Source organism: Aquarana catesbeiana, linkage group LG03, assembly GCF_042186555.1.
Source record: "Aquarana catesbeiana isolate 2022-GZ linkage group LG03, ASM4218655v1, whole genome shotgun sequence".
Lineage (NCBI taxonomy): Eukaryota > Metazoa > Chordata > Amphibia > Anura > Ranidae > Aquarana > Aquarana catesbeiana.
The window spans coordinates 13,227,449-13,252,218 of record NC_133326.1 but is presented as its reverse complement, the minus strand read 5'-3'; the positions used below and the strand labels follow the sequence as shown (position 1 = coordinate 13,252,218).

Below are 24,770 nucleotides of genomic sequence, written 5' to 3'. Positions count from 1 at the left end.
TGATCAGTGGGAAGAATGTTCCTTACATTGGTGATCAGTGGGAAGAATGTTCCTTACATTGGTGATCAGTGGGAAGAATGTTCCTTACATTGGTGATCAGTGGGAAGAATGTTCCTTACATTGGTGATCAGTGGGAAGAATGTTCCTTACATTGGTGATCAGTGGGAAGAATGTTCCTTACATTGGTGATCAGTGGGAAGAATGTTCCTTACATTGGTGATCAGTGAGAAGAATGTCCCTTACATTGGTGATCAGTGGGAAGAATGTTCCTTACATTGGTGATCAGTGGGAAGAATGTTCCTTACATTGGTGATCAGTGGGAAGAATGTTCCTCACATTGGTGATCAGTGAGAAGAATGTTCCTCACATTGGTGATCAGTGAGAAGAATGTTCCTCACATTGGTGATCAGTGAGAAGAATGTTCCTTACATTGGTGATCAGTGAGAAGAATGTCCCTTACATTGGTGGTCAGTGGGAAGAATGTCCCTTACATTGGTGATCAGTGAGAAGAATGTTCCTTACATTGGTGGTCAGTGAGAAGAATGTTCCTTACATTGGTGATCAGTGAGAAGAATGTTCCTTACATTGGTGATCAGTGAGAAGAATGTTCCTTACATTGGTGATCAGTGAGAAGAATGTTCCTTACATTGGTGATCAGTGAGAAGAATGTTCCTTACATTGGTGATCAGTGGGAAGAATGTCCCTTACATTGGTGATCAGTGAGAAGAATGTTCCTTACATTGGTGATCAGTGAGAAGAATGTTCCTTACATTGGTGATCAGTGAGAAGAATGTCCCTTACATTTGTGATCAGTGGGAAGAATGTTCCTTACATTGGTGATCAGTGAGAAGAATGTTCCTTACATTGGTGATCAGTGAGAAGAATGTCCCTTACATTGGTGATCAGTGAGAAGAATGTTCCTTACATTGGTGATCAGTGAGAAGAATGTTCCTTACATTGGTGATCAGTGAGAAGAATGTTCCTTACATTGGTGATCAGTGAGAAGAATGTTCCTTACATTGGTGGTCAGTGGGAAGTATGTTCCTTACATTGGTGGTCAGTGAGAAGAATGTTCCTTACATTGGTGGTCAGTGGGAAGAATGTTCCTTACATTGGTGGTCAGTGAGAAGAATGTCCCTTACATTTGTGGTCAGTGGGAATAATTTTCCTTACATTGATGGGGCACTATTCCTCCCACTGACACCAATGATGGGGCATTTTCTACTCTTACAGGCCACAGTTTGCCCCTCCTTATACCTGAAAGACAGTAAACTGCCCCTTTGTTTGGAAGGTTTGGAGACCCCTGTAATATGCAATGGAGAGGCAGACACGTCATGATGTGAAGGTGGCACGCCGTGGCATTGATTACAGTTGTCAGCGTGATAGATATGACCTGTGTTTAGATGAACTTTAAAGAATAACTCCCCCCTCTGGGTGATCTCTGTACATTGCAGGGATTTTAACAAACTTTGTTGCAGATTCCTACCTTTTGTTATTCTGAAGAAATAGCTGTTTGTTTCTCTGTGTCCATGTGAAGAGTGAATGTGAATGGGAGTGACTTTATAATTAGCAATCAGCTTCTGCGCCTACAGGGCTCTAATGAGAAAAGTGGCAGGATCTGCATCCCTTTAGACGTGATTTCCTATTTGGAGGATCTCACCAAAAATGACGTGACCATGCCTGCGGGACCGACGCACTCGATGTCCGCCGGTCTCCCTGTGATTGTCTCACGGAGCAGCAGAACAGGGAAGTGCCTATGTAAACAAAGCATTTCCCCATTCTGACTTGTGTCATGACAGAGATCACCGCTCCCTGTCATCAGGAGCAGTGATCGCTGTCATGTCCTAGGTAGCCCATCCCCCCCACAGTTAGAATCACTCCCTAGGACACACTTAACCCCTTCATCGCCCCCTAGTGGTTAACCCCTTCCCTGCCAGTGTCATTTATACAGTAATTTTTATAGCACTGATAGCTGTATAAATGTCAATGGTCCCAAAATAGTGTCAAAAGTGTCCGATGTGTCCGCCATAATGCCGCAGTCACGCTAAAAATCGCCGATCGCCACCATTACTAATAAAAAAAATAAAAATAAAAATGCCATAAAACTATCCCCTATTTTGTAGACGCTATAACTTGTGCGCAAACCAATGAATATACACTTATTGCGATTATTTTTTTACCAAAAATATGTAGAAGAATACATATCGGCCTAAACTGAGGAAAAAAATTTTTTTTTTATATATTTTTGGGGGATATTTATTATATCAAAAAGTAAAAAATATTGCGGTTTCTTTTCAAAATTGTTGCTTTTTTTTGTTTATAGCGCAAAAAATAAAAACCGCAGAGGTGATCAAATACCACCAAAAGAAAACTCTATTTGTGGGAAAAAAAAAGGACGTCAATTTTGTTTGGGTAAAATCTTCCGGGGCTGAAGCGGTTTATTTGTATTTTTATTTTTTATTTTTTAAATTTTTTTCCCCTTGAAAGTGGAGTTACTTTTTTTTAAATATGTGAGTATCGCCGTGTTCTTTCGCTCATGCAATAATTGGACTTGTGTAGAACAATACAGCCGTAGCCACCAAACCACTTACCTCATTGGTGGTAATTCAGCACATGACATTTCTAACCACAGGTTTCTCTGCACCGCAGTGTGTTATGAAATGCCGTATGATACATTGTTGCATAATTTACGCTGTAATGATTTCTCATTAAGTTAAAAAAAAAAAAAAAAGAAAAGTAGAAGCCGTTTATATAAACTTGGGGGGGGGGAGGAGAATGTCTGGATTGTCCATGTGGCCAATCCGATTCCAGCTGTCCTTCTTCCAGCACGTCTCGGATGACAAGTTGGGATAACTGTTGTGGACAGCGGAGATTTATTTTGGTATCGTTTTTTTTTTTTCCTAAATCTGCGGCGTGGTGACTCATTGGTTACTATGTGTCTGTTCAGCGCCGGGGTCCCGAGCTCAATGGCTCCATTGGTGGGCAGTTCCTCGGCGTGTCTTCATGTGATCTTTGTGGTTGCTCAGGCTTCCTCCCACAGTCTAAAAGCATACTGTTGGGTTACGCCGGTCTTTCCAAAATTGTCCCCCCCACCCCCAGTGTGAATGTAGAAAAGACTCAGGACGCTGAACTCCAGGCAACCGCTAAAGCTAAAAACAGAAATAAAGAGGAACTTCACCCATAACAACCTGATAAAAAAAAATAAGAAACATACATCTGGTTTGGCCTTCAGAACTTCCTTCATTCTTGGTGGAGTAGGTACAACAAGGCGTTGGAAACGTTCCTCAGAGATTTTGCTCCATAGTGACATGATAACATCACACAGTGGCTGCAGATTTGTCAGGCTGCACATCCATGATGCTCTATTGGATGAGATGTGGTGAGTGTGGAGGCCATTGGAGTACAGGGACCTCATTGTCTAGTGGGGAGATGATTGGAGCTTTGTGACATGGTGCATTATCCTGCTGGAAGGAGCCATCAGAAGATGGGGACACTGTAGTCATAAAGGGATGGACATGGTCAGCAACAATACTCAGGTAGGCCATGGTGATTAAACCATGATCAATTGGTACTAAGGGGCCCAAGGTGTGCCAAGAAAATATCCCCCCCCCCACCATTACACCACCACCACCAGCCTGAACCGGTGATATCCCATCCCCCCCACCATTACACCCCCACCACCAGCCTGAACCGGTGATATCCCATCCCCCACACCATTACACCCCCACCACCAGCCTGAACCGGTGATACCCCATCCCCCACACCATTACACCCCCACCACCAGCCTGAACCGGTGATATCCCATCCCCCACACCATTACACCTCCACCACCAGCCTGAACTGGTGATACCCCATCCCCCACACCATTACACCCCCACCACCAGCCTGAACTGGTGATATCCCATCCCCCACAGCATTACACCCCCACCACCAGCCTGAACCGGTGATACAAGGCAGGATGGATCCATGCGCCAAATTCTGACCCCACCATCTGAATGTCGCAGCTGAAATCCAGACTCATCAGACCAGGCAACGTTTTTCCAATCTTCTGTTGTCCAATTTTGGTGATCCTATGGGAATTGTAGCCTCAGTTTCCTGTTCTTAGCTGATGAATAATTATGCTACCAAAATGAATGTGTGCTGTAAATTGCCTCCAGCATGGTTCCTCATTCTTCTTGCTGGAAGCGGCCATTTTGCTGAAGTCCAGAGCTAGGGTTAGAGTTATGGCTAGGGTTAGTTTAGGGTTATGACTAGGGTTAGGCTGGGGTTAGGGTTATAGCAAGGTTTAGGCTGGGGTTAGGTTTATGGCTAGGGTTAGGGTTCGGCTGGGGTTAGGGTTAGGCTAGGGTTGGGGTTATAGCTAGGGTTAGGGTTATGGATAGGGTTAGGATAGAGTTAGGGTTATGGCTATTGTTAGGCTAGGGTTAGGTTTACGGCTAGAGTTGGGGTTAGGATTGTGGCTAGAGTTTGGGTTATGGCTAGGGTTAGGCTAGGGTTATAGTTAGGGTTATGGCTAGGGTTAGGCTAGGGATATGGTTAGGGTTATGGCCAGGGTTAGGGTTATGGCTAGGGTTAGGCTGGGGTTAGGTTCATGGCTAGGGTTAAGGTTATGGCTAGGGTTAGGTTAGGGTTTTGGCTAGGGTTAGCCTGAGGTTAGGGTTAGGCTAGGGTTATGGCTAGGGTTAGGCTGAGGTTAGGGTTATGGCTAGGGTTAGGCTGAGGTTAGGGTTATGGCTAGGGTTAGGCTGAGGTTAGGGTTATGGCTAGGGTTAGGCTGAGGTTAGGGTTATGGTTAGGGTTATAGCCAGTGGCGTATCTAAGGTATGGCAGCCATGGCAAGTGCCATGGGCGCCATGGCGGGAAGGGGCGGCAAAAAGCCGCCCTCTGCATGAATAAAAACCCCCCACCTGTCCTCCCAGACTAATATAGCCCACCAGCGCCGCGGCCAGCCTGCAGGATCGTGGCGCTGGTGTTCTATCAGATGGCTGTCGGGCTCGGTTTAGGCTGAGGGAGGCTCTGTCAGCAGGGAGGGGCGGGGCAGGGAGCTCCACTGACGCTCTGACCCTGCCCTGCCCTGCCCCATGTACTCTGTATGTGCTCGGAGCACTGACATCGCCTCTCCTGGACCACGAATATTCCCGCCCCCTACCGCCGTAAGCCCCGCCCCTTCCACGGAAAGCTCCGCCCCCGGACCTCTGAGAGGTGAGCCCAGCTGGTCAGGTAGGTCTTTCTACCTATAGACTCAGTGTTACTAAACCCTCCCTGACAATGTTCTTTATCCTCCTGTATAGCTGTGCATTGCTGAAAGCTTAAATTTTAAAACTGGCTACTTGGTCATCTCCTGTAGTATGTCACATTCGCAGTCTGGTCATCTGCTGTAGTCGCATTTGCAGTCTGGTCATCTGCTGTAGTCGCATTCGCAGTCTGGTCATCTGCTGTAGTATGTCGCATTCGCAGTCTGGTCATCTGCTGTAGTCACATTCGCAGTCTGGTCATCTGCTGTAGTCACATTCGCAGTCTGGTCATCTCCTGTAGTCACATATGCAGTCTGGTCATCTGCTGTAGTCGCATTCGCAGTCTGGTCATCTCCTGTAGTCACATTCGCAGTCTGGTCATCTGCTGTAGTCACATTCGCAGTCTGGTCATCTGCTGTAGTCACATTCGCAGTCTGGTCATCTCCTGTAGTCACATATGCAGTCTGGTCATCTGCTGTAGTCGCATTCGCAGTCTGGTCATCTCCTGTAGTCGCATTCGCAGTCTGGTCATCTGCTGAAGTCGCATTCGCAGTCTGGTCATCTCCTGTAGTCGCATTCGCATTCTGGTCATCTCTTGTAGTCACATTCGCAGTCTGGTCATCTCCTGTAGTATGTCGCATTCGCAATCTGGTCATCTTCTGTAGTATGTCGCATTCGCAGTCTGGTCATCTGCTGTAGTCGCATTCGCAGTCTAGTCATCTCCTGTAGTCACATTCGCAGTCTGGTCATCTCTTATAGTCGCATTCGCAGTCTGGTCATCTCCTGTAGTCACATTCGCAGTCTGGTCATCTCTTATAGTCACATTCGCAATCTGGTCATCTCCTGTAGTATGTCACATTCGCAATCTGGTCATCTCCTGTAGTATGTCACATTCGCAATCTGGTCATCTCCTGTAGTATGTTGCATTCTCAATCTGGTCATCTCCTGTAGTATTTTGCATTTGCAGTCTGGTCATCTCCTGTAGTATGTCGCATTCGCAATCTGGTCATCTCCTTTAGTATTTTGCATTCGCAGTCTGGTCATCTCCTGTAGTATGTCGCATTCGCAATCTGGTCATCTCCTTTAGTATTTTGCATTCGCAGTCTGGTCATCTCCTGTAGTATGTCGCATTCGCAATCTGGTCATCTCCTTTAGTATTTTGCATTCGCAGTCTGGTCATCTCCTGTAGTATGTCGCATTCGCAGTCTGGTCATCTCCTGTAGTATGTCGCATTCGCAGTCTGGTCATCTCCTGTAGTATGTCGCATTCGCAGTCTGGTCATCTGCTGTAGTCACATTCACAGTCTGGTCATCTGCTGTAGTCACATTCGCAGTCTGGTCATCTCCTGTAGTCGCATTCGCAGTCTGGTCAACTGCTGTAGTCGCATTCGCAGTCTGGTCATCTCCTGTAGTCACATTCGCAGTCTGGTCATCTGCTGTAGTCACATTCGCAGTCTGGTCATCTGCTGTAGTCACATTCGCAGTCTGGTCATCTCCTGTAGTCACATATGCAGTCTGGTCATCTGCTGTAGTCGCATTCGCAGTCTGGTCATCTCCTGTAGTCGCATTCGCAGTCTGGTCATCTGCTGAAGTCGCATTCGCAGTCTGGTCATCTCCTGTAGTCGCATTCGCAGTCTGGTCATCTCTTGTAGTCGCATTTGCAGTCTGGTCATCTCCTGTAATATGTCGCATTCGCAATCTGGTCATCTTCTGTAGTATGTCGCATTCGCAATCTGGTCATCTGCTGTAGTCGCATTCGCAGTCTAGTCATCTCCTGTAGTCACATTCGCAGTCTGGTCATCTCTTATAGTCGCATTCGCAGTCTGGTCATCTCCTGTAGTCACATTCGCAGTCTGGTCATCTCTTATAGTCACATTCGCAATCTGGTCATCTCCTGTAGTATGTCACATTCGCAATCTGGTCATCTCCTGTAGTATGTCACATTCGCAATCTGGTCATCTCCTGTAGTATGTCACATTCGCAATCTGGTCATCTCCTGTAGTATGTCGCATTCTCAATCTGGTCATCTCCTGTAGTATTTTGCATTCGCAATCTCGTCATCTCCTGTAGTATGTCGCATTCTCAGTCTGGTCATCTCCTGTAGTATGTCGCATTCGCAGTCTGGTCATCTCCTGTAGTATGTCGCATTCTCAGTCTGGTCATCTCCTGTAGTATGTCGCATTCGCAGTCTGGTCATCTCCTGTAGTATGTCGCATTCGTAGTCTGGTCATCTCCTGTAGTATGTCGCATTCGCAGTCTGGTCATCTCCTGTAGTATGTCGCATTCGCAGTCTGGTCATCTCCTGTATTCGCAGTCTAGTCCTCTTCTGTAGTCACATTCGCAGTCTGGTCATCTCTTATAGTTGCATTCGCAGTCTAGTCATCTCCTGTAGTCACATTCGCAGTCTGGTCATCTCTTATAGTCGCATTCGTAGTCTGGTCATCTCCTGTATTTGCAGTCTGGTCATCAGCTGTAGTCACATTCGCAGTCTGGTCATCTCCTGTAGTCACATTCGCAGTCTATTTAAAAGTAGTACCTGCTGTTGCAGAAATCACTTTATTACACTTTTATTTCTGATATTTATGGCTATGCATATTAATTTAAACCATATTGAGCACCATATTTGATTGTGTGTATATGCCAAGCAGAAGCAGCCAATCAAATAGTGCTCAATATGGATTAAATAAATAGATATCATAAAGTTTAATAAAGTGATTTGTGCAACAAGCTCCTTAAACAGTCCACATCCAGTGAAAGTTTATGCAGTGCAAACTTTGCAGTACATGAACTTTCACTGAATGTAGAATGTTTAATAACCAGGGGCGAACTGATCCATTGGGCAGTTTATGTAATACTAATCCATAATTTGTTAATAGAAAGATTAAAGAGCTTGACTTGTAGTTTTGTTAGCTGTTTTTTTTTGTTTTTTTTTTGACAGGGGCGCAGTTTTAGTGCTTGCCATAGGCGCCATTTTCACTAGATACGCCTCTGGTTATAGCTAGGGTTAGGGTTATGGCTAGGGATAGGGTTATGGCTGGGGTTAGGGTTAGGCTAGAGTTAAGGTTATGGCTAGGGTTAGGCTGGGGTTAGGTTCATGGCTAGGGTTAGGGTTAGGCTGGGGTTAGGGTTAGGCTAGAGTTAAGGTTATGGCTAGGGTTAGGCTGGGGTTAGGGTTATGGCTAGGGTTAGGCTAGGGATATGGTTAGGGTTAGGGTTATGGCCAGGGTTAGGGTTATGGCTAGGGTTAGGCTAGGGATATGGTTAGGGTTATGGCTTAGGTTAGGCTAGGGATATGATTAGGGTTATGGTTAGGGTTAGGCTGGGGTTAGGTTCATGGCTAGGGTTAGGGTTTGGCTAGAGTTAAGGTTATGGCTAGGGTTAGGTTAGGGTTTTGGCTAGGGTTAGCCTGAGGTTAGGGTTAGGCTAGGGTTATGGCTAGGGTTAGGCTGAGGTTAGGGTTATGGCTAGGGTTAGGCTAGGGTTATGGTTAGGGTTATAGCTAGGGTTAGGGTTATGGCTAGAGTTAAGGTTATGGCTAGAGTTAAGGTTATGGCCAGGGTTACATAGTTACATAGTAGGTGAGGTTGAAAAAAGACACACGTCCATCAAGTCCAACCTATGTGTGTGATTATGTGTCAGTATTACATTACATATCCCTGTATGTTGCGGTCATTCAGGTGATTATCTAATAGTTTCTTGAAGCTATCAATGCTCCCCGCTGAGACCACCGCCTGTGGAAGGGAATTCCACATCCTTACCGCTCTTACAGTAAAGAACCCTCTACGTAGTTTAAGGTTAAACCTCTTTTCTTCTAATTGTAATGAGTGGCCCCGAGTCTTATTAAACTCTCTTCTGCGAAAAAGTTTTATCCCTATTGTGGGGTCACCAGTCCGGTATTTGTAAATTGAAATCATATCCCCTCTCAAGCGTCTCTTCTCCAGAGAGAATAAGTTCAGAGGTCACAACCTTTCCTCATAACTAAGATCCTCCAGACCCTTTATTAGCTTTGTTGCCCTTCTTTGTACTCGCTCCATTTCCAGTACATCCTTCCTGAGGACTGGTGCCCAGAACTGGACGGCATACTCCAGGTGCGGCCGGACCAGAGTCTTGTAGAGCGGGAGAATTATGATTTTATCTCTGGAGTTGATCCCCCTTTTAATACATGCCAATATTCTGTTTGCCTTATTAGCAGCAGCTTGGCATTGCATGCCATTGCTGAGCCTATCATCTACTAGGACCCCCAGGTCCTTTTCTATCCTAGATTCCCCCAGAGGTTCTCCCCCTAGTGTATAGATTGCATTCATATTTTTGCCACCCAAATGCATTATTTTACATTTTTCTACATTGAACCTCATTTGCCATGTAGTCGCCCACCCCATTAATTTGTTCAGGTCTTTTTGCAAGGTTTCCACATCCTGCGGAGAAGTTATTGCCCTACTTAGCTTAGTATCGTCTGCAAATACAGAGATTGAACTGTTTATCCCATCCTCCAGATCGTTTATAAACAAATTAAATAGGATTGGTCCCAGCACAGAACCCTGGGGGACCCCACTACCCACCCCTGACCATTCCGAGTACTCCCCATATATCACCACCCTCTGAACACGCCCTTGTAGCCAGTTTTCAATCCAGGTACTCACCCTATGGTCCATGCCAACGGACCCTATTTTGTACAGTAAACGTTTATGGGGAACTGTGTCAAATGCTTTTGCAAAATCCAGATACACCACGTCTACGGGCCTTCCTTTATCTAGATGGCAACTCACCTCCTCATAGAAGGTTAATAGATTGGTTTGGCAAGAACGATTCTTCATGAATCCATGCTGATTACTGCTAATGATATCGTTCTTATTACTAAAATCTTGTATATAGTCCCTTATCATCCCCACCAAGATTTTACATACTATTGATGTTAGGCTAACTGGTCTGTAATTCCCAGGGATGTTTTTTGGGCCCTTTTTAAATATTGGTGCTACATTGGCTTTTCTCCAATCAGCTGGTACCATTCCAGTCAATAGACTGTCTGTAAAAATTAGGAACAATGGTCTGGCAATCACCTGACTGAGTTCCCTAAGTACCCTCGGATGCAAGCCATCTGGTCCCGGTGATTTATTAATGTTAAGTTTTTCAAGTCTAATTTTAATTCCGTCCTCTGTTAACCATGGAGGTGCTTCCTGTGTTGTGTCATGAGGATAAACACTGCAGTTTTGGTTACTGAAGCCCCCCGATTCACTCGTGAAGACTGAGGAGAAGAATAAATTAAATACCTTTGCCATCTCCCCATCCTTTGTAACCAGATGTCCTTCCTCGTTCTTTATGGGGCCAATATGGTCTGTCCTCCCTTTTTTACTATTTACATACTTAAAGAATTTCTTGGGATTTTTTTTGCTCTCCTCCGCTATGTGTCTTTCATGTTCTATCTTAGCCGTCCTAATTGCACCCTTACATTTCTTATTGCATTCTTTATAAAGTCTGAATGCTGAGGATGATCCCTCAACCTTGTATTTTTTGAAGGCCTTCTCCTTTGCATTTATATGCATTTTTACATTGGAGTTAAGCCATCCAGGATTTTTGTTCGCTCTTTTAAATTTATTACCCAATGGGATTCATTGGCTAATGCCCTTATTTAATATGCTCTTAAAGCAAACCCATCTCTCCTCCTTATTCTTTGTTCCTAATATTTTATCCCAATTTATGCCTTTTAGCAAGGTTTGTAGTTTAGGGAAGTTGGCTCTTTTGAAATTCAGTGTCTTTGTATTCCCTTTATGTTTCCTATTTGTGTGATTTATGCTGAAACTAATTGACCTGTGATCGCTGTTACCTAAATTGCCCCGTATTTCCACATCTGTGATCAGGTCTGTATTGTTGGTAATCAGTAGATCCAGTAATGTTTTATTTCTAGTTGGTGCGTCTACCATCTGACCCATAAAATTGTCCTGCAAGACACTAAGGAACTGGCGAGCCTTAAATGAATGCGCGGTTCCCTCCGCCCAGTCTATGTCTGGATAATTAAAATCCCCCATTATGATAACACTTCCCATCCTTGCTGCTAATCCAATTTGTGATAGGAGATCCGTCTCCACTTCCTCCTTCAGGTTAGGGGGCCTATAGCATACTCCCAGTATTATTTTCCCCTTAGCTTCATTCCTTTGGAGCTCTACCCATAAGGATTCCACCTCCTATCTAGCTCCCTCAGTGATGTCATCTCTCACATTCGCTTGTACATTATTCTTGATATATAGGCATACCCCTCCCCCTTTTTTACCCTCTCTGTCCTTGCGATATAGGGTATACCCTTGAATGTTTGCCAGCCAATCATGAGAGCTGTTGAACCAGGTCTCTGAAATTCCCACAAAATCCAAATCCACCTTGTACAACAGTATCTCTAGTTCACCCATCTTGTCTGCCATGCTCCTGGCGTTGGTGAACATGCCACATAGTTTAGGTTAGGGTTATGGTTAGAGCTCATTTTTCTTGCAGAAAGGACACCAGGAACAGAGGTGGATGGACAATTTGCTTGGGAGGGGCTTCTCTGCAGTAGGGATCGGCTGGGACAGGGGTCAAAAAGCAGACTGTGATTGTTTGTGCTTTAGAAAGGCGCATGTATATCATGCAGGTGAGACTTTCATGCGACTTTTGAAGGCATACATTGAAGTCTATGGCCCTCAAGTCGAATGAATGTTGGACCAAAATAGCGCAGGAACTACATTAAAGTCGCACAGATATGAATGGTACGCAGTGCAAAACATGGGGTGTGACTTTGGGGTCCAGAGTCACATGACAAAGTCACACAAGTGTGAATGGGGCCTAAAGGTGGATTCTGTCATCAGTAAAAATCAGGCAGTTTTTTTTTTCTGGATAAATTAGAAATGAATAGATAACTTCCCATCACATAACAGACATGGCCAGGGAAAGTATCTTTAGAGAGGAACTTCAGTCCCCTTTTGTGTGGTGTGATGGGGGGGCTCCAATGTGTGGGTGGGATCTTTAATGTGAAAGAACACTCTCATATGAACTGGAGTCTCTGATGTTCTGGGGGGGCTCTGTGAAGGAGGGGCACAGATGTGATAGGAAACTCTGATGTGAAGGTGGAGGCTCGTATGTTAAGGGGGACTCTGATGTGCTAAGGCAGGGGTAGGTAACCTCGGCCCCCCCAGCTGTGGTGAAACTACAAGTCCCATGAGACATTGAAGACCCTGACAATCACAGGGATGACTCCTAGAGGCAGAGGCATGATGGGATTTGTAGTTTCACCACAGCTGGAGGGACGAGGTTGCCTACCCCTCTGCTAAGGGATACTCTGTGAAGGCGGGAGGGGGGGGGCACTGATGTCATGGGGGATTTTCATGTGCAAGGGGGACTTTGATTTATAGAGAGGGTGCTCTGATGTGATGGGAACTCTGAAGAGCTGGGGGGGGGGGGACTGTGATGTTTTCTGATATGAAAGGGGGAGCTCTGATATGAAGTGGGGCACCCTGATATGAAGGGAAGACTCTGATGTACTAGGGGGTACTGTGTGAAGGGGGGGGCAATGATGTAATGGGGGTTTTTCAAGTGCAAGGGGGACTCTTTTTTGAAGAGAGGGCTTTGATGTACTGGGGAACTTTTGACATGAAAGGGGGACTCTGATGTGGGGGGGGGGGGGGGTCTATGTTGTGAAACGGGGCTTTGATGTGATGAGTAGATTCATGTCAAAGGAGAAACTTCTAATGTGAAAAGGGGGGCTGTGATTTGCAGAGGGGGGGGCACTGATTTAAAGAGGAAGCTTTAATGTGAAAGGATGCTCTGATTTGAAGGGGGGGACTCTGATGTGATAGGGGGGGTTTGATGTGCAAGAGGGTCTCATGATTTGAAGGTGGCTTTGATGTGATGGGGACTCTGAAGTGCTAGGGGGGACTGTAATGTGATGGGTTGCGAAGAGGGGGCTCTGTTGCGAAGGGGGGCACTGATGTGAAGAGGGGGGCTCTGTTGCGAAGGGGAGGCTCTGATGCGAAGGGGGGCACAGATGCAAAGGCGGGCTCTATTGCGAAGAGGGCTCTGTTGTGAAGAGGGGGTCTCTGTTGCGAAGGGGGACTCGGTTGCAAGAGGGGGGCTCTGTTGTGAAGAGGGGGCTCTGATGTGAAGAGGGGGGGTTCTTTTGTGAAGGGGGCTCTTTTGAGAAGGGGGGGCTCTGTTGCAAAGGGGGCTCTGTTGTGAAGAGGGGGGCTCTGATGTAAAGAGGGGGTCTCTGTTGCCAAGGGGAACTCTGTTGCAAAGGGGGCTCTGCTGTAAAGAGGGGGGCTCTGATGTGATTTGGGTGCTCTGATGCGAACGGGGGGCTCTGTTGTAAAAGGGGGGCTCTGTTGTGAATGGGGGCTCTGTTCTGAAGGGGGCTCTGATGCGAAGGGGGGGGGGTCTGTTGTGAAGGGGGCTCTGTTGAGAAGGGGGGGCTCCGTTGTGAAGGGGAACTCTGTTGTGAAGAGGAAGGGGGGCTCTGTTGTGAAGGGGGGCTCTGTTGTGAAGAGGAAGGGGGGCTCTGTTGTGAAGGGGGGCTCTGTTGTGAAGAGGAAGGGGGGCTCTGTTGTGAAGGGGGGCTCTGTTGTGAAGGGGGGCTCTGTTGCAAAGGGGACGCTGTTGTGAAAGGGGGCTCTGATGCGAAGGGGGGCTCTGTTGTGAAGGGGGGGCCCGGTTGCGAAGGGGGGGCTCTGATATAAAGTTATTTCTTGGAGCGTTTTTATTCAGGAATTTAAATTATATTAATTTATGTATGTAGCTGATTTATTTTCGGCCTGCAAATATCTGTAGAATGGATACATCCTGATATGAATATCTCGATCCAATGAAGGGAAGTCAGTGGTGGGACATGAAGAGTTAACACCACGCAGGGAAGAGTCTGGACTCCGCCCACCTTATGTTCGGTTTTAAAAATAGTAAAAAAAAAATAAAGAATCCAGGTTTTCTTTGTATTATTTGATGTTTCTGCTGATTGGACGGCGCGGATTTCGGCACATTTCGAAGTGGTTGGAGGTGAAGTTGCGGACAGATTTCTGCCGCTAATCTGGTGCGATGTGACACATCCTTCTCCTGGAGTCACCAAACCACATCTGTTCTCTATGAGGATCTCATATCTCTGTATATTTGTACAGTGAAGTGGATTGTCAGCGATTCTGTAAGAATAATAGATTACGATGGAGCGGGATATTAATATGAATATAAACACGGCCCGGTGCGCTCTCCTCCCGCTCCCAGGGAAATTGGCCGGATGCGGAGTTTAGGTCAGGCGGTTTGGTTTGGCGCCGGGCCAGGCCTGAATATACGAGGGGCTTGTCCTTATCAGAGAGGTCTCGAGCGTGAGATCAGCTGAACTCGATCGTTTCTTCCTCTATTCTCTGACTTTCTGGTCTCGGATTGCCTCAACTTACAAAGAAAAACATTTTGGTTTCATTTGTACATAAAGCCCTTTCCTTTCTCTGTGGTTTTGTCTTACTGCTGTGTAATAAAGATCAAACCTTTTGTTTTTAATTTTCTTTTATTTTTTTATTTATTTTTCTTTTATTTTTTTATTTATTTTTTTTATTTCATTTCTTTTTTTTATTTGTTTTGTTTTCTTTTTTTTATTTTATTTCTTTTTTTTATTTGTTTTTCTTTTTTTTATTTATTTTTTTATAATATAACCATTTGCTCTCCTGGGTAATTAAAAAAAATTCACACACATTAAAATCAGCATTTTCTGCTACAAAATTACTTAGAATTGCCAAACATATATATATATTTTTCTGAAAGCAGATGCCCTGGGGAATACAATCGTGGCTATTGAATTTTGTTATTTTTTTTCTTACAATTTTTTTTTTTAATTTTTTTTTTCATTTTGTTTTTTTATTTTTTTAAATGTTTTATTGTTTTTTATTTATTTTTATTTTTTTTTAAATTAACCACCTTCTGTCTGGTGCAATTTTTTTTTTTTTCACACATGTTAACCACATCTCACCCAACCTATAGCAAAATGACGGCAGGGCGGTGGCCCCCCTGTTTTGACTGGACGTCATATGACGTCCTTCATAACAAGCCGCTCGGGAGCGCACCGCGGCGATCAGTAGCTCCGACACACCACATCTCCGATCACGGTAAAGAGCCTATGATGTAGGCTCTTTACCATGTGATCAGCTGTGCCCAATCACGACGAATGACGGCACCTAAAATTGTCCTTTAAAAGCCTTTACAGGTTACCAGTTTGAAATTATTCATGCGATATCTCACATGTGTGGTGCAATCGCTGTTTGCATATGCGTGGCGGACCTATGTGTGTGTTTTGCACCTGGGGACAGGGGTGCTTTTACATTTTTATTTAATTATTTTTATTTTTATTTTTTTATTTTTTAAAATTTTTTTTTACTTTTTTTTTTTCATTTAACTTTATTGCTATCACAAGGGGCTAACAAGCCCACTTAAAGAACGGAGAGCCCAGGAGCCACCGCGGGAGGAGAGTTGGGGGTGACGTCCCTTCACAGCACCATAAAAGCGATCCAGAGGCTGTAAAAGCCACCCAGATTACTTTTACAAAAAAAAAAAACAGTACCAGTTGCAGCCATGCTCTTGTAGTAAGACTCGCTGATAGGAGACTCCAGAAGAACCCAACTGATGATGTCAGATGCCGGGAGACACCTCAGGGATGTGGCTGCACGTTTTCAAGGTGGTCCTGCCTCTTTGGCTCTTGAAACGCGTAGCTAGGGTCCCCAGGATATCCACCGGCATCTGACATCATCAGTTGGTTTCCTCTGGAATCTCCACCCGACCAGGATGTGCTCTGAGCTTCCTATGCCTAACCAGCCAGCAGCGGTGCTGCAAAATCTTTGAAATGGATGGCTCTGATACAGGGTTCCCTGGTTTAAATAATTCTAATATTAAAAATTGTTATAAAAAAAATGCTCTACATGGCTTCACAAACTTACTTCATGTAAGCTGCCAATTTGTATTTATCATACAGTTAATGTTTTAATGCTGCACTTAGATGGCGCCCTCTGCTGTGTGTGTGTTTTTTTTTTTTTTTTCCATCATTTTTAAAGTAGACATGCAAGTTGTCTGCAGTCCTCGGTAGCACCGAGTAAAATTGCCAACTGGATACTGCAAGAGCCTGTAGTAGAATAGTGTGAGGGATCAGGTGACTTCTATACAAAGCTACAGCATCTCACAAAAGTAAGTACACCCCTCAGATTTTTGCAAATATTTTCTTCTATCTTTTCATGTGACAACACTGAAGAAATGACACTTTGCTACAATGTAAAGTAGTGAGTGTACAGCTTGTATAACAGTGTCAATTTGCTGTCCCCTCAAAATAACTCAACACACAGCCATTAATGTCTAAACCGCTGGCAACAAAAGTGAGTACACCCCTAAGTGAAAATGTCCAAATTGGGCCAAAAGTGTCAATATTTTGTGTGGCCACCATTATTTTCCAGCACTGCCTTAACCCTCTTGGGCATGGAGGTCACCAGAGCTTCACAGGTTGCCACTGGAGTCCTCTTCCACTCCTCCATGAGGACATCACAGAGCTGGTGGATGTTAGAGACCTTGCGCTCCTCCACCTTCCGTTTGGGGATGTCCCACAGATGATCAATAGGGTTTAGGTCTGGAGACATGCTTGGCCAGTCCATCACCTTTACCCTCAGCTTCTTTAACAAGGCAGTGGTGGTCTTGGAGGTGTGTTTGGGGTCGTTATCATGTTGGAATACTGCCCTGCGGCCCAGTCTCTGAAGGGAGGGGATCATGCTCTGCTTCAGTATGTCACAGTACATGTTGGCATTCATGGTTCCCTCAATGATCTGTAGCTCCCCAGTGCCGGCAGCACTCATGCAGCCCCAGACCATGACACTCCCACCACCATGCTTGACTGTAGGCAAGACACACTTGTCTTTGTACTCCTCACCTGGTTGCCGCCACACACGCTTGTCACCATCTGAACCAAATACGTTTATCTTGGTCTCACCAGACCACAGGACATGGTTCCAGTAATCCATGTCTTTAGTCTGCTTGGCTGTTTGCAGTCTTTCTTGTGCATCATCTTTAGAAGAGGCTTCCTTCTGGGACGATAGCCATGCAGACCAATTTGATGCAGTGTGCGGCGTATGGTCTGAGCACTGACAGGCTGACCCCCCACCCCTACAACCTCTGCAGCAATGCTGGCAGCACTCATATGTCTGTTTCCCAAAGACAACCTCTGGCTATGACGCTGAGCACGTGACCTCAACTTCTTTGGTGGACCATGGCGAGGCCTGTTCTGAGTGGAACCTGTCCTGTTATACCGCTGTATGGTCTTGGTCACTGGTCTACAGCTCAGTTTCAGGGTCTTGGAAATCTTCTTATAGCCTAGGCCATCTTTATGTAGAGCAACAGTTCTTTTTTTTAGATCCTTTTAGATCTTTTTATAGATGAGGTGCCATGTTGAACTTCCAGTGACCAGTATGAGAGAGTGAGAGCGATGACATAAAAATTAACACACCTGCTCCCCATTCACACCTGAAACCTTGTAACACTAAAGAGTCACATGACACCGGGGAGGGAAAATGGCTAATTGGGCCCAATTTGGAGATTTTCACTTAGGGGTGTACACACTTTTGTTGCCAGCGGTTTAGACATTAATGGCTGTGTGTTGAGTTATTTTGAGGGGACAGTAAATTTACACTGTTATACAAGCTGTACACTCACTACTTTACATTGTAGACAAGTGTCATTTCTTCAGTGTTGTCACATGAAAAGATAGAAGAAAAGATTTACACAAATGTGAGGGGTGTACTGACTTTTGTGAGATACTGGATGTGTTTTTTCCTGTCCTGCTTAGCGCTCGGGGCCCGGAGGTGTGAAGTGGGTTGAGGTTTCTGTTTCCTGAATAAAATGGTATCGGCAGGAAGTGACCTATATCATGTCATACATTTTGTATGTTTTTTTTTTTTTTCTTTTTCTAGATCTCCAGCCTGTAACATATTGTGAGCCGGCCTTCTGGTGCTCCATCTCATACTATGAACTCAACCAGCGAGTCGGGGAAACCTTTCACGCCTCCCAACCTTCCATGACGGTGGATGGATTCACAGACCCTTCCAACTCGGAGCGCTTCTGCCTGGGTCTTCTCTCCAACGTCAACCGCAACGCCGCGGTGGAACTGACCCGGCGACACATAGGTAACTGTCAGCCTGCTCATGATGGGGGCCACACCTGTGCTTACCGGTATAAACTGAGGGGGTTGTAAGGAACGAGAAACGGTTTATATCCTGTGGCCACCATTATGATTGGATGATAGAAGTCAGCAGAGCTTTACCGGATTCACATAGCGGAGAAAATGAATGCAAAGTGAACAGTCAATTTGCCTTAAGTATATCCATCCCATTGTCTCCGACTTGGGGGGTCAGTGGGAGTAAAAAAATTACATAACGCCTTTGGTCAGTAGGAAGAGGAATAGTGCCCCATCATTGGTGTCAGTGGGAGGAATAGTGTCCTATCATTGGTGTCAGTGGGAGGAATAGTGTCCCATCATTGGTGCCAGTGGGAGGAATAGTGTCCCATCATTGGTGTCAGTGGGAGGAATAGTGTCCCATCATTGGTGTCAGTGGGAGGAATAGTGCCCCATCATTGGTGCCAGTGGGAGGAATAGTGTCCCATCATTGGTGTCAGTGGGAGGAATAGTGTCCCATCATTGGTGTCAGTGGGAGGAATAGTGTCCCATCATTGGTGCCAGTGGGAGGAATAGTGTCCCATCATTGGTGTCAGTGGGAGGAATAGTGTTCCATCATTGGTCAGTGGCGTCACGCCCGAATCTGGGGCCCATAGCCCCGAGTCTCTTGCCGCAGGGGACTCTGCCTAACCAGTGGGCCGTGGCCTCTCTGCAGTCGGGGGCCACGGGTGCAGCGGGCAGACAGGCTGCATGAGAGAGCCGGGCAAGTGAATGAGAGAAGCGAGCGGACAGACGAGCAGAAATTACATCATCTCTCTCCGCCCGCCCCGCATCACTGCTCTTCCGCCCGCATAGTTGGGCTTCTTCAATGTCGGAGCGAGGTGCGGCGGGGAGCAGCGAGATGACATCATCTCTCACTGCCTGCCCCGCATCACCTGCCCTCACTCAGAACTAAATGGACCAGTGCTGCCAGTCTGCCTCCAATGCAGTGACAATCCACATTTGGTGGCACTGGCTGGCATGGCAAGTGACAGGCGATCATCCACATCTCGTGGCAGGTGACGTGAAAATCTGCAAATGGTGGCAGGTGACGTGGCAAGTGACAATCCACAAAGCCTGCAAAAAGGTTGGTGACCGCTGCTATGGGCTCTAGCCCCAGATTTTTTGCAGACCTAACAACTCCACTGTCATTGGTGTCAGTGGGAGGAATAGTGTCCTATCATCGGGGTCAGTGGGAGGAATAGTGCCCCATTATTGGTATCAGTGGGAGGAATAGTGTCCCATCATCGGGGTCAGTGGGAGGAATAGTCTCCCATCATCGGGGTCAGTGGGAGGAATAGTGTCCCATCATCGGGGTCAGTGGGAGGAATAGTGCCCCATCATTGGTGTCAGTGGGAGGAATAGTGTCCCATAATCGGGGTCAGTGGGAGGAATAGTGCCCCATTATTGGTATCAGTGGGAGGAATAGTGTCCCATCATTGGTGTCAGTGGAAGGAATAGTGTCCCATCATCAGGGTCAATGGGAGGAATAGTGCCCCATCATTGGTATCAGTGGGAGGAATAGTGTCCCATCATTGGTATCAGTGGGAGGAAAAGTGCCCCATCATTGGTATCAGTGGGAGGAATAGTGTCCCATCATTGGTATCAGTGGGAGGAATAGTGTCCCATCATTGGTATCAGTGGGAGGAATAATGCCCCATCATTGGTGTCAGTGGGAGGAATAGTGCCCCATCATTGGTATCAGTGGGAGGAATAGTGCCCCATCATTGGTATCAGTGGGAGGAATAGTGTCCCATCATTGGTATCAGTGGGAGGAATAGTGTCCCATCATTGGTATCAGTGGGAGGAATAATGCCCCATCATTGGTGTCAGTGGGAGGAATAGTGCCCCATCATTGGTATCAGTGGGAGGAAAAGTGCCCCATCATTGGTGTCAGTGGGAGGAATAGTGCCCCATCATCAGGGTCAGTGGGAGGAATAGTGCCCCATCATTGATATCAGTGGGAGGAATAGTGTCCCATCATTGGTATCAGTGGGAGGAATAGTGTCCCATCATTGGTATCAGTGGAAGGACTAGTGCCCCATCATCAGGGTCAGTGGGAGGAATAGTGCCCCATCATTGATATCAGTGGGAGGAATAGTGCCCTTCTTGCATTCCTTACATCTTACCTCAGAGCCCCCCTTTACATCAAAGTGGCCATCACAGTCCCCCTTACAGCAAGATCCCTATTAAAGTTCCCATCAGAGTCCCCCTTACATCAGAGTCCCTCCTTACATCTGGGTTCCCGTCAGAGCCCCCCTTTAGATCAAAGTGGCCATTACAGCCCCCCCTTACATCAAGGTCCCTATTAGAGTTCCCATCAGAGTCCCACCTTACTTCAGGGTTCCCATCAGAGTCCCCCTGACATCATTGCCCCCCCCCCTTACATCAGAGTCTCTGTCAGAGTCCTTCCTGTCTTTAGGATCCCTATCAGAGTCCTCTCCGTCATTAGAGTCCCCATCTTGGTCCCTCTTACATCATTGTTCCCATCAGAGTACCTCCCTTACATGAGAGTCGCTGTCATATTCCCCCGATACATAAGGATTCCCTGTCAGATGACCCCCTTATATCAGAGTCCTCATCAAAAATCGCGCCTTACATCAGAGTCCCATCTTACATCTGGATCCCCATGAGTCAACCGTACATCAGAGTCCCCCACATCTGAGTCCCTATCAGAGTCCCCATCTTTACATCAAAGTGGCCATCAAAGTCCCCTCCCCTTACATCAGAGTCCTCTTTGTCATTAGAGTCCCCATCTGGGTCCCTCTTACATCAAGGTATCCCAATAGAGTGCCCCCTTACATAAGAGCTCCCCCCGTCAGAGTCCTCCCTGTTATCAGAGTCCCCCCCTTACAGTTGGGGGTGGGGGGAAGCAGAGACTGTACACATCAGCATGTGGCTGGACCGGTGTGTATCTGATCCAGTGGAAGGGGGATGGGGTTGTAGATCAGACCCCATTGATGTCTGTACTTAGTAAAGGTGACTCTGTTGAGTGCATGGAGGAGCTCTAATTCTGACCTGTTTGCTCTGTAAACAATAATGTGTAAAAGTAAAAAAAAAATAAAATAAAAATGAGAGAGTTCCCCTCCCAATCACAGCTGTGATCTTCTGTGGGGTTAACCTGTCAGACGGATTGAGGTCAAAGGTCAGCTGCCAGCCAAGTCTGCCGAGCCGATAATCCCAACGGGAGAGAAGTTTCCTGGAAACGGTTAATGAGCCGCCCCGAGACCGCCAATTACAATCATTAGTGCGGATTACTTATAACGCATCGGAATCGTTCGCTGAAGTTTTGTTTTTTTTTTTTGTTTTTGTTTTTTTTTTTACAGCAAATGAGAATGTTGGGCCTCGGACCAAATAACTGGAACAATTCTCCCCCCCTCTCTCGTTAATTCGGCGGTTTACAAAAAAAATGTTTTCCATTCTGGGCCTCTGAATGTGAAAACAGAAGACCTCCCATAATATGAATCCCGCCTGGCGCGATCCCTGCGTGTAACCTCAACAAACACAGACCCGTCTTCTCCGCCCCCCCCCCCCGGCCTCATCCCTTATCCTGCGGTACACCGAGGAGCAGCGGGTCATGTGCTCCCCCCCCCCCCCCACCATAACGCCATTTAATGTCCCCGCTTTCATGGTGGTGCCTGGTTATGGGACGGGCTGAGTAAACATGGAGCTGAGAGCAGAACGCGTGCAGAGCCCGTGGGGCCCGGAGCCTGGAGTTTAGGGTTGTCTACCCACTTGCCGACAAGGCATTTTTTCCGGCACTTTTATGTTTACAAGTTTAAATCAGTGAAAATGAAACAAAAGTCCGGACAGCCGCACTCCAAAAAATAGTGATTCCTTCACTGATATAAATCCATACAGCAGGGATAAAAACCGCTAACGCATTTCACACCATCAAAACAGGTGCTTATTTTTTTGCTAGAAAATTACTTAGATCCCCCAAATATTATATATATATATAAATTTTAGCAGAGACCCTAGGGAATAAAATGGCGATCGTTGCAATTTTTTGTGTCACGCTGTATTTGCGCAGCGGTTTTTCAAAATTTTTTTTTTTTGAGAAAAAAATACACTTTAATGAATTTAAAAAAAAATCACAATATATACCCCGATGTTTTTGTAAAATATAAAAGATGATGTTAAGCCGAGTAAATAGATACCTGACATGCCACGCTTTAAAATTGGGAATGGAGGGCAAACTGCGTTACTTAAAAATCTCCATAGGCGCCACTTCAAAGATTTTTTACGGTTTACCTGTTCAGAGTTACAAAGGAGGTCTAATGCTAGAATTATTGCTCTCACTATAACATTCGCGGCGATACCTCACATGTGAGGAGTGAACTCTGTTTACGTATCGTGCGCGGCCTACGTATGCAATTTGCTTCTGCATGTGAGCACAGAGGGATGGGGGTGCTATAAAAAAAAAATGTTTTTCTTATTTATTTTATTTTTACACTGTCCCTTTTATTTTTCTTTCTTTTTTTTTTACTAATTTTTTTTTCCTTTTACAAGGAATGTAAACATCCCTTGTAATAGAAGATGACAGGTCCTCTTTATGGAGAGATCTTGGGGTCAAAAAGATCTGAAATCTCTCCTTGACCTTTAAAAGCAAAAGAATTTTGTTCTTGTGCTTTTAAAAAAAAAAAGTTTACTTCCACCCTGAACCGAAAGTGACGTTATGACGCCGCTCCGGTCCTCCAAGGCCATAGAGGCGATCAAAGACGTTCTGGTCTTTGTTTGCCTCTGTGACCGGCCGGCCACACTATCGGATAGTTTCTTGGGAGCGCCGGTAAAAAACGGTAAACCTGAGGAACACCGGTGGGAGGAGGGTTGGGGGTGGTCGCTTCTGAAAGTGATCCAGCTGCTAATTAGCCGCTCGGACCGCTTTAATGAGAAAGCAAGTCACCAGCTGAAATAAATGCCGGGGTTATGGCTGACAGCTTCAGCCATAATCCCGGTAAACCACTTGCAAACTGCAACATATATATATATCATATTGTGGTCGGCAAGTGGCTAGGGGACGCTGACTCTGATGGTGAATCTAATGTAGAGGAAACTCTAATGAGGACACCAATAAAAAGGGAGGACAATGATGTAAGGGGGACTATCATGGTGACCCTGATATAAATGGAGGGGACTCTAATGTAAGTCGGACTCTGAGGTAAGGGAGTACCCTGATTTAAGGGGGACTCTTATGGGAACCCTGATGTATGCAGGGAATCTGCTGTTACTGTTAGGGGGACTCTCATGGTGACCCTGATGTAAGGGGGGGGGGGGCATTGATGTAAAGGGGACTCTCATGGTGACCCTGACATAAATGGAGGGACTCTTATGTAAGTGGGACTCTAAAAGGGGCTCTGAGGTATAGAGGGACCCAGATGTAAGGGGGGACTCTGAAATGGACACTGATACAATGGGGGCTCTGATGGGGACCCTGATGTAAAGGTGGACTCTTATGTAAGAGGGACTCTTGTGGTGACACTAATGTAAGAGGAGACTCTAATGGGGACACCAATAAAAGGGGGGGCTGTGATAGAGACCCAGATGTAAGGGGGGACTCTGATGTTAGGACGACTCTCATGGTGACCCTGATGTAAGGGGGGGCGCTGATAGGGACACTGATACAATGGGGGCAGTGATGGGGACCCTGATGTAAAGGGGGACCCGCATGTCAGAGGGACTCTTGTGGTGACTCTAATGTAAGGGGAGACTCTGATGGGACACCAATAAAAGGGGGTGCTCTGATAGGGACCCTGATGTAAGGGGGGGGGGGCTCTGATGGGGGACTCTTATGTAAGGGGGAACCTGTTTTAAGGGGGACTCTGATAGGGACACTGATACACTGATGAGAACCCTGGCGTAAGGGAAACTCTGATTTTAGGGGGACTCTCATGGTGACTCTGATGTAAGGGGGACTTTGGCCCATAGGTATTTGTAAAGTTTAGATTTCTGGTTTGGTGATGAAATCTCTCTCTTCCAGGTAGAGGAGTGCGTCTGTACTACATTGGCGGCGAGGTGTTTGCCGAATGCCTTAGTGACAGCGCGATCTTTGTACAGTCCCCGAACTGTAACCAGCGGTATGGTTGGCACCCCGCTACTGTATGCAAGATCCTCCAGGTAAGACGGTCTCTGCTAGATGACAGCAATCCCAGCTTTCAGTTTACAGCTCATTCATACATGAGGTTTAGAGGGGGAGCGGTAAAACCCCATGGTTGAGCTCCAGCTCCCCAATCCTACTGTCTCCGGAGACACACACTAAGGGGGCGCTGACAAGGAAAGAGCCCATCCCGCTCAAAGTGAACACTAGAGCGAGAAGAAAGTCCTAACTTCCGCACACCAGCAAAAGCCCAGGTGTAT

The 24,770-nt window shown here is 46.2% G+C and overlaps 1 protein-coding gene across 1 annotated transcript in view; it reads left to right on the top strand.

Annotated features, from left to right (window-relative positions):
- Nucleotides 1-24,770, top strand: part of SMAD3 (SMAD family member 3) — a gene marked incomplete in the record, with an annotated part of 184,186 nt that overhangs the window by 151,202 nt on the left and 8,214 nt on the right. Inside the window, 2 exon segments of the mRNA XM_073618291.1 lie at nucleotides 18,172-18,384; nucleotides 24,394-24,525. Coding sequence (XP_073474392.1) covers nucleotides 18,172-18,384; nucleotides 24,394-24,525 — 345 coding nt within the window.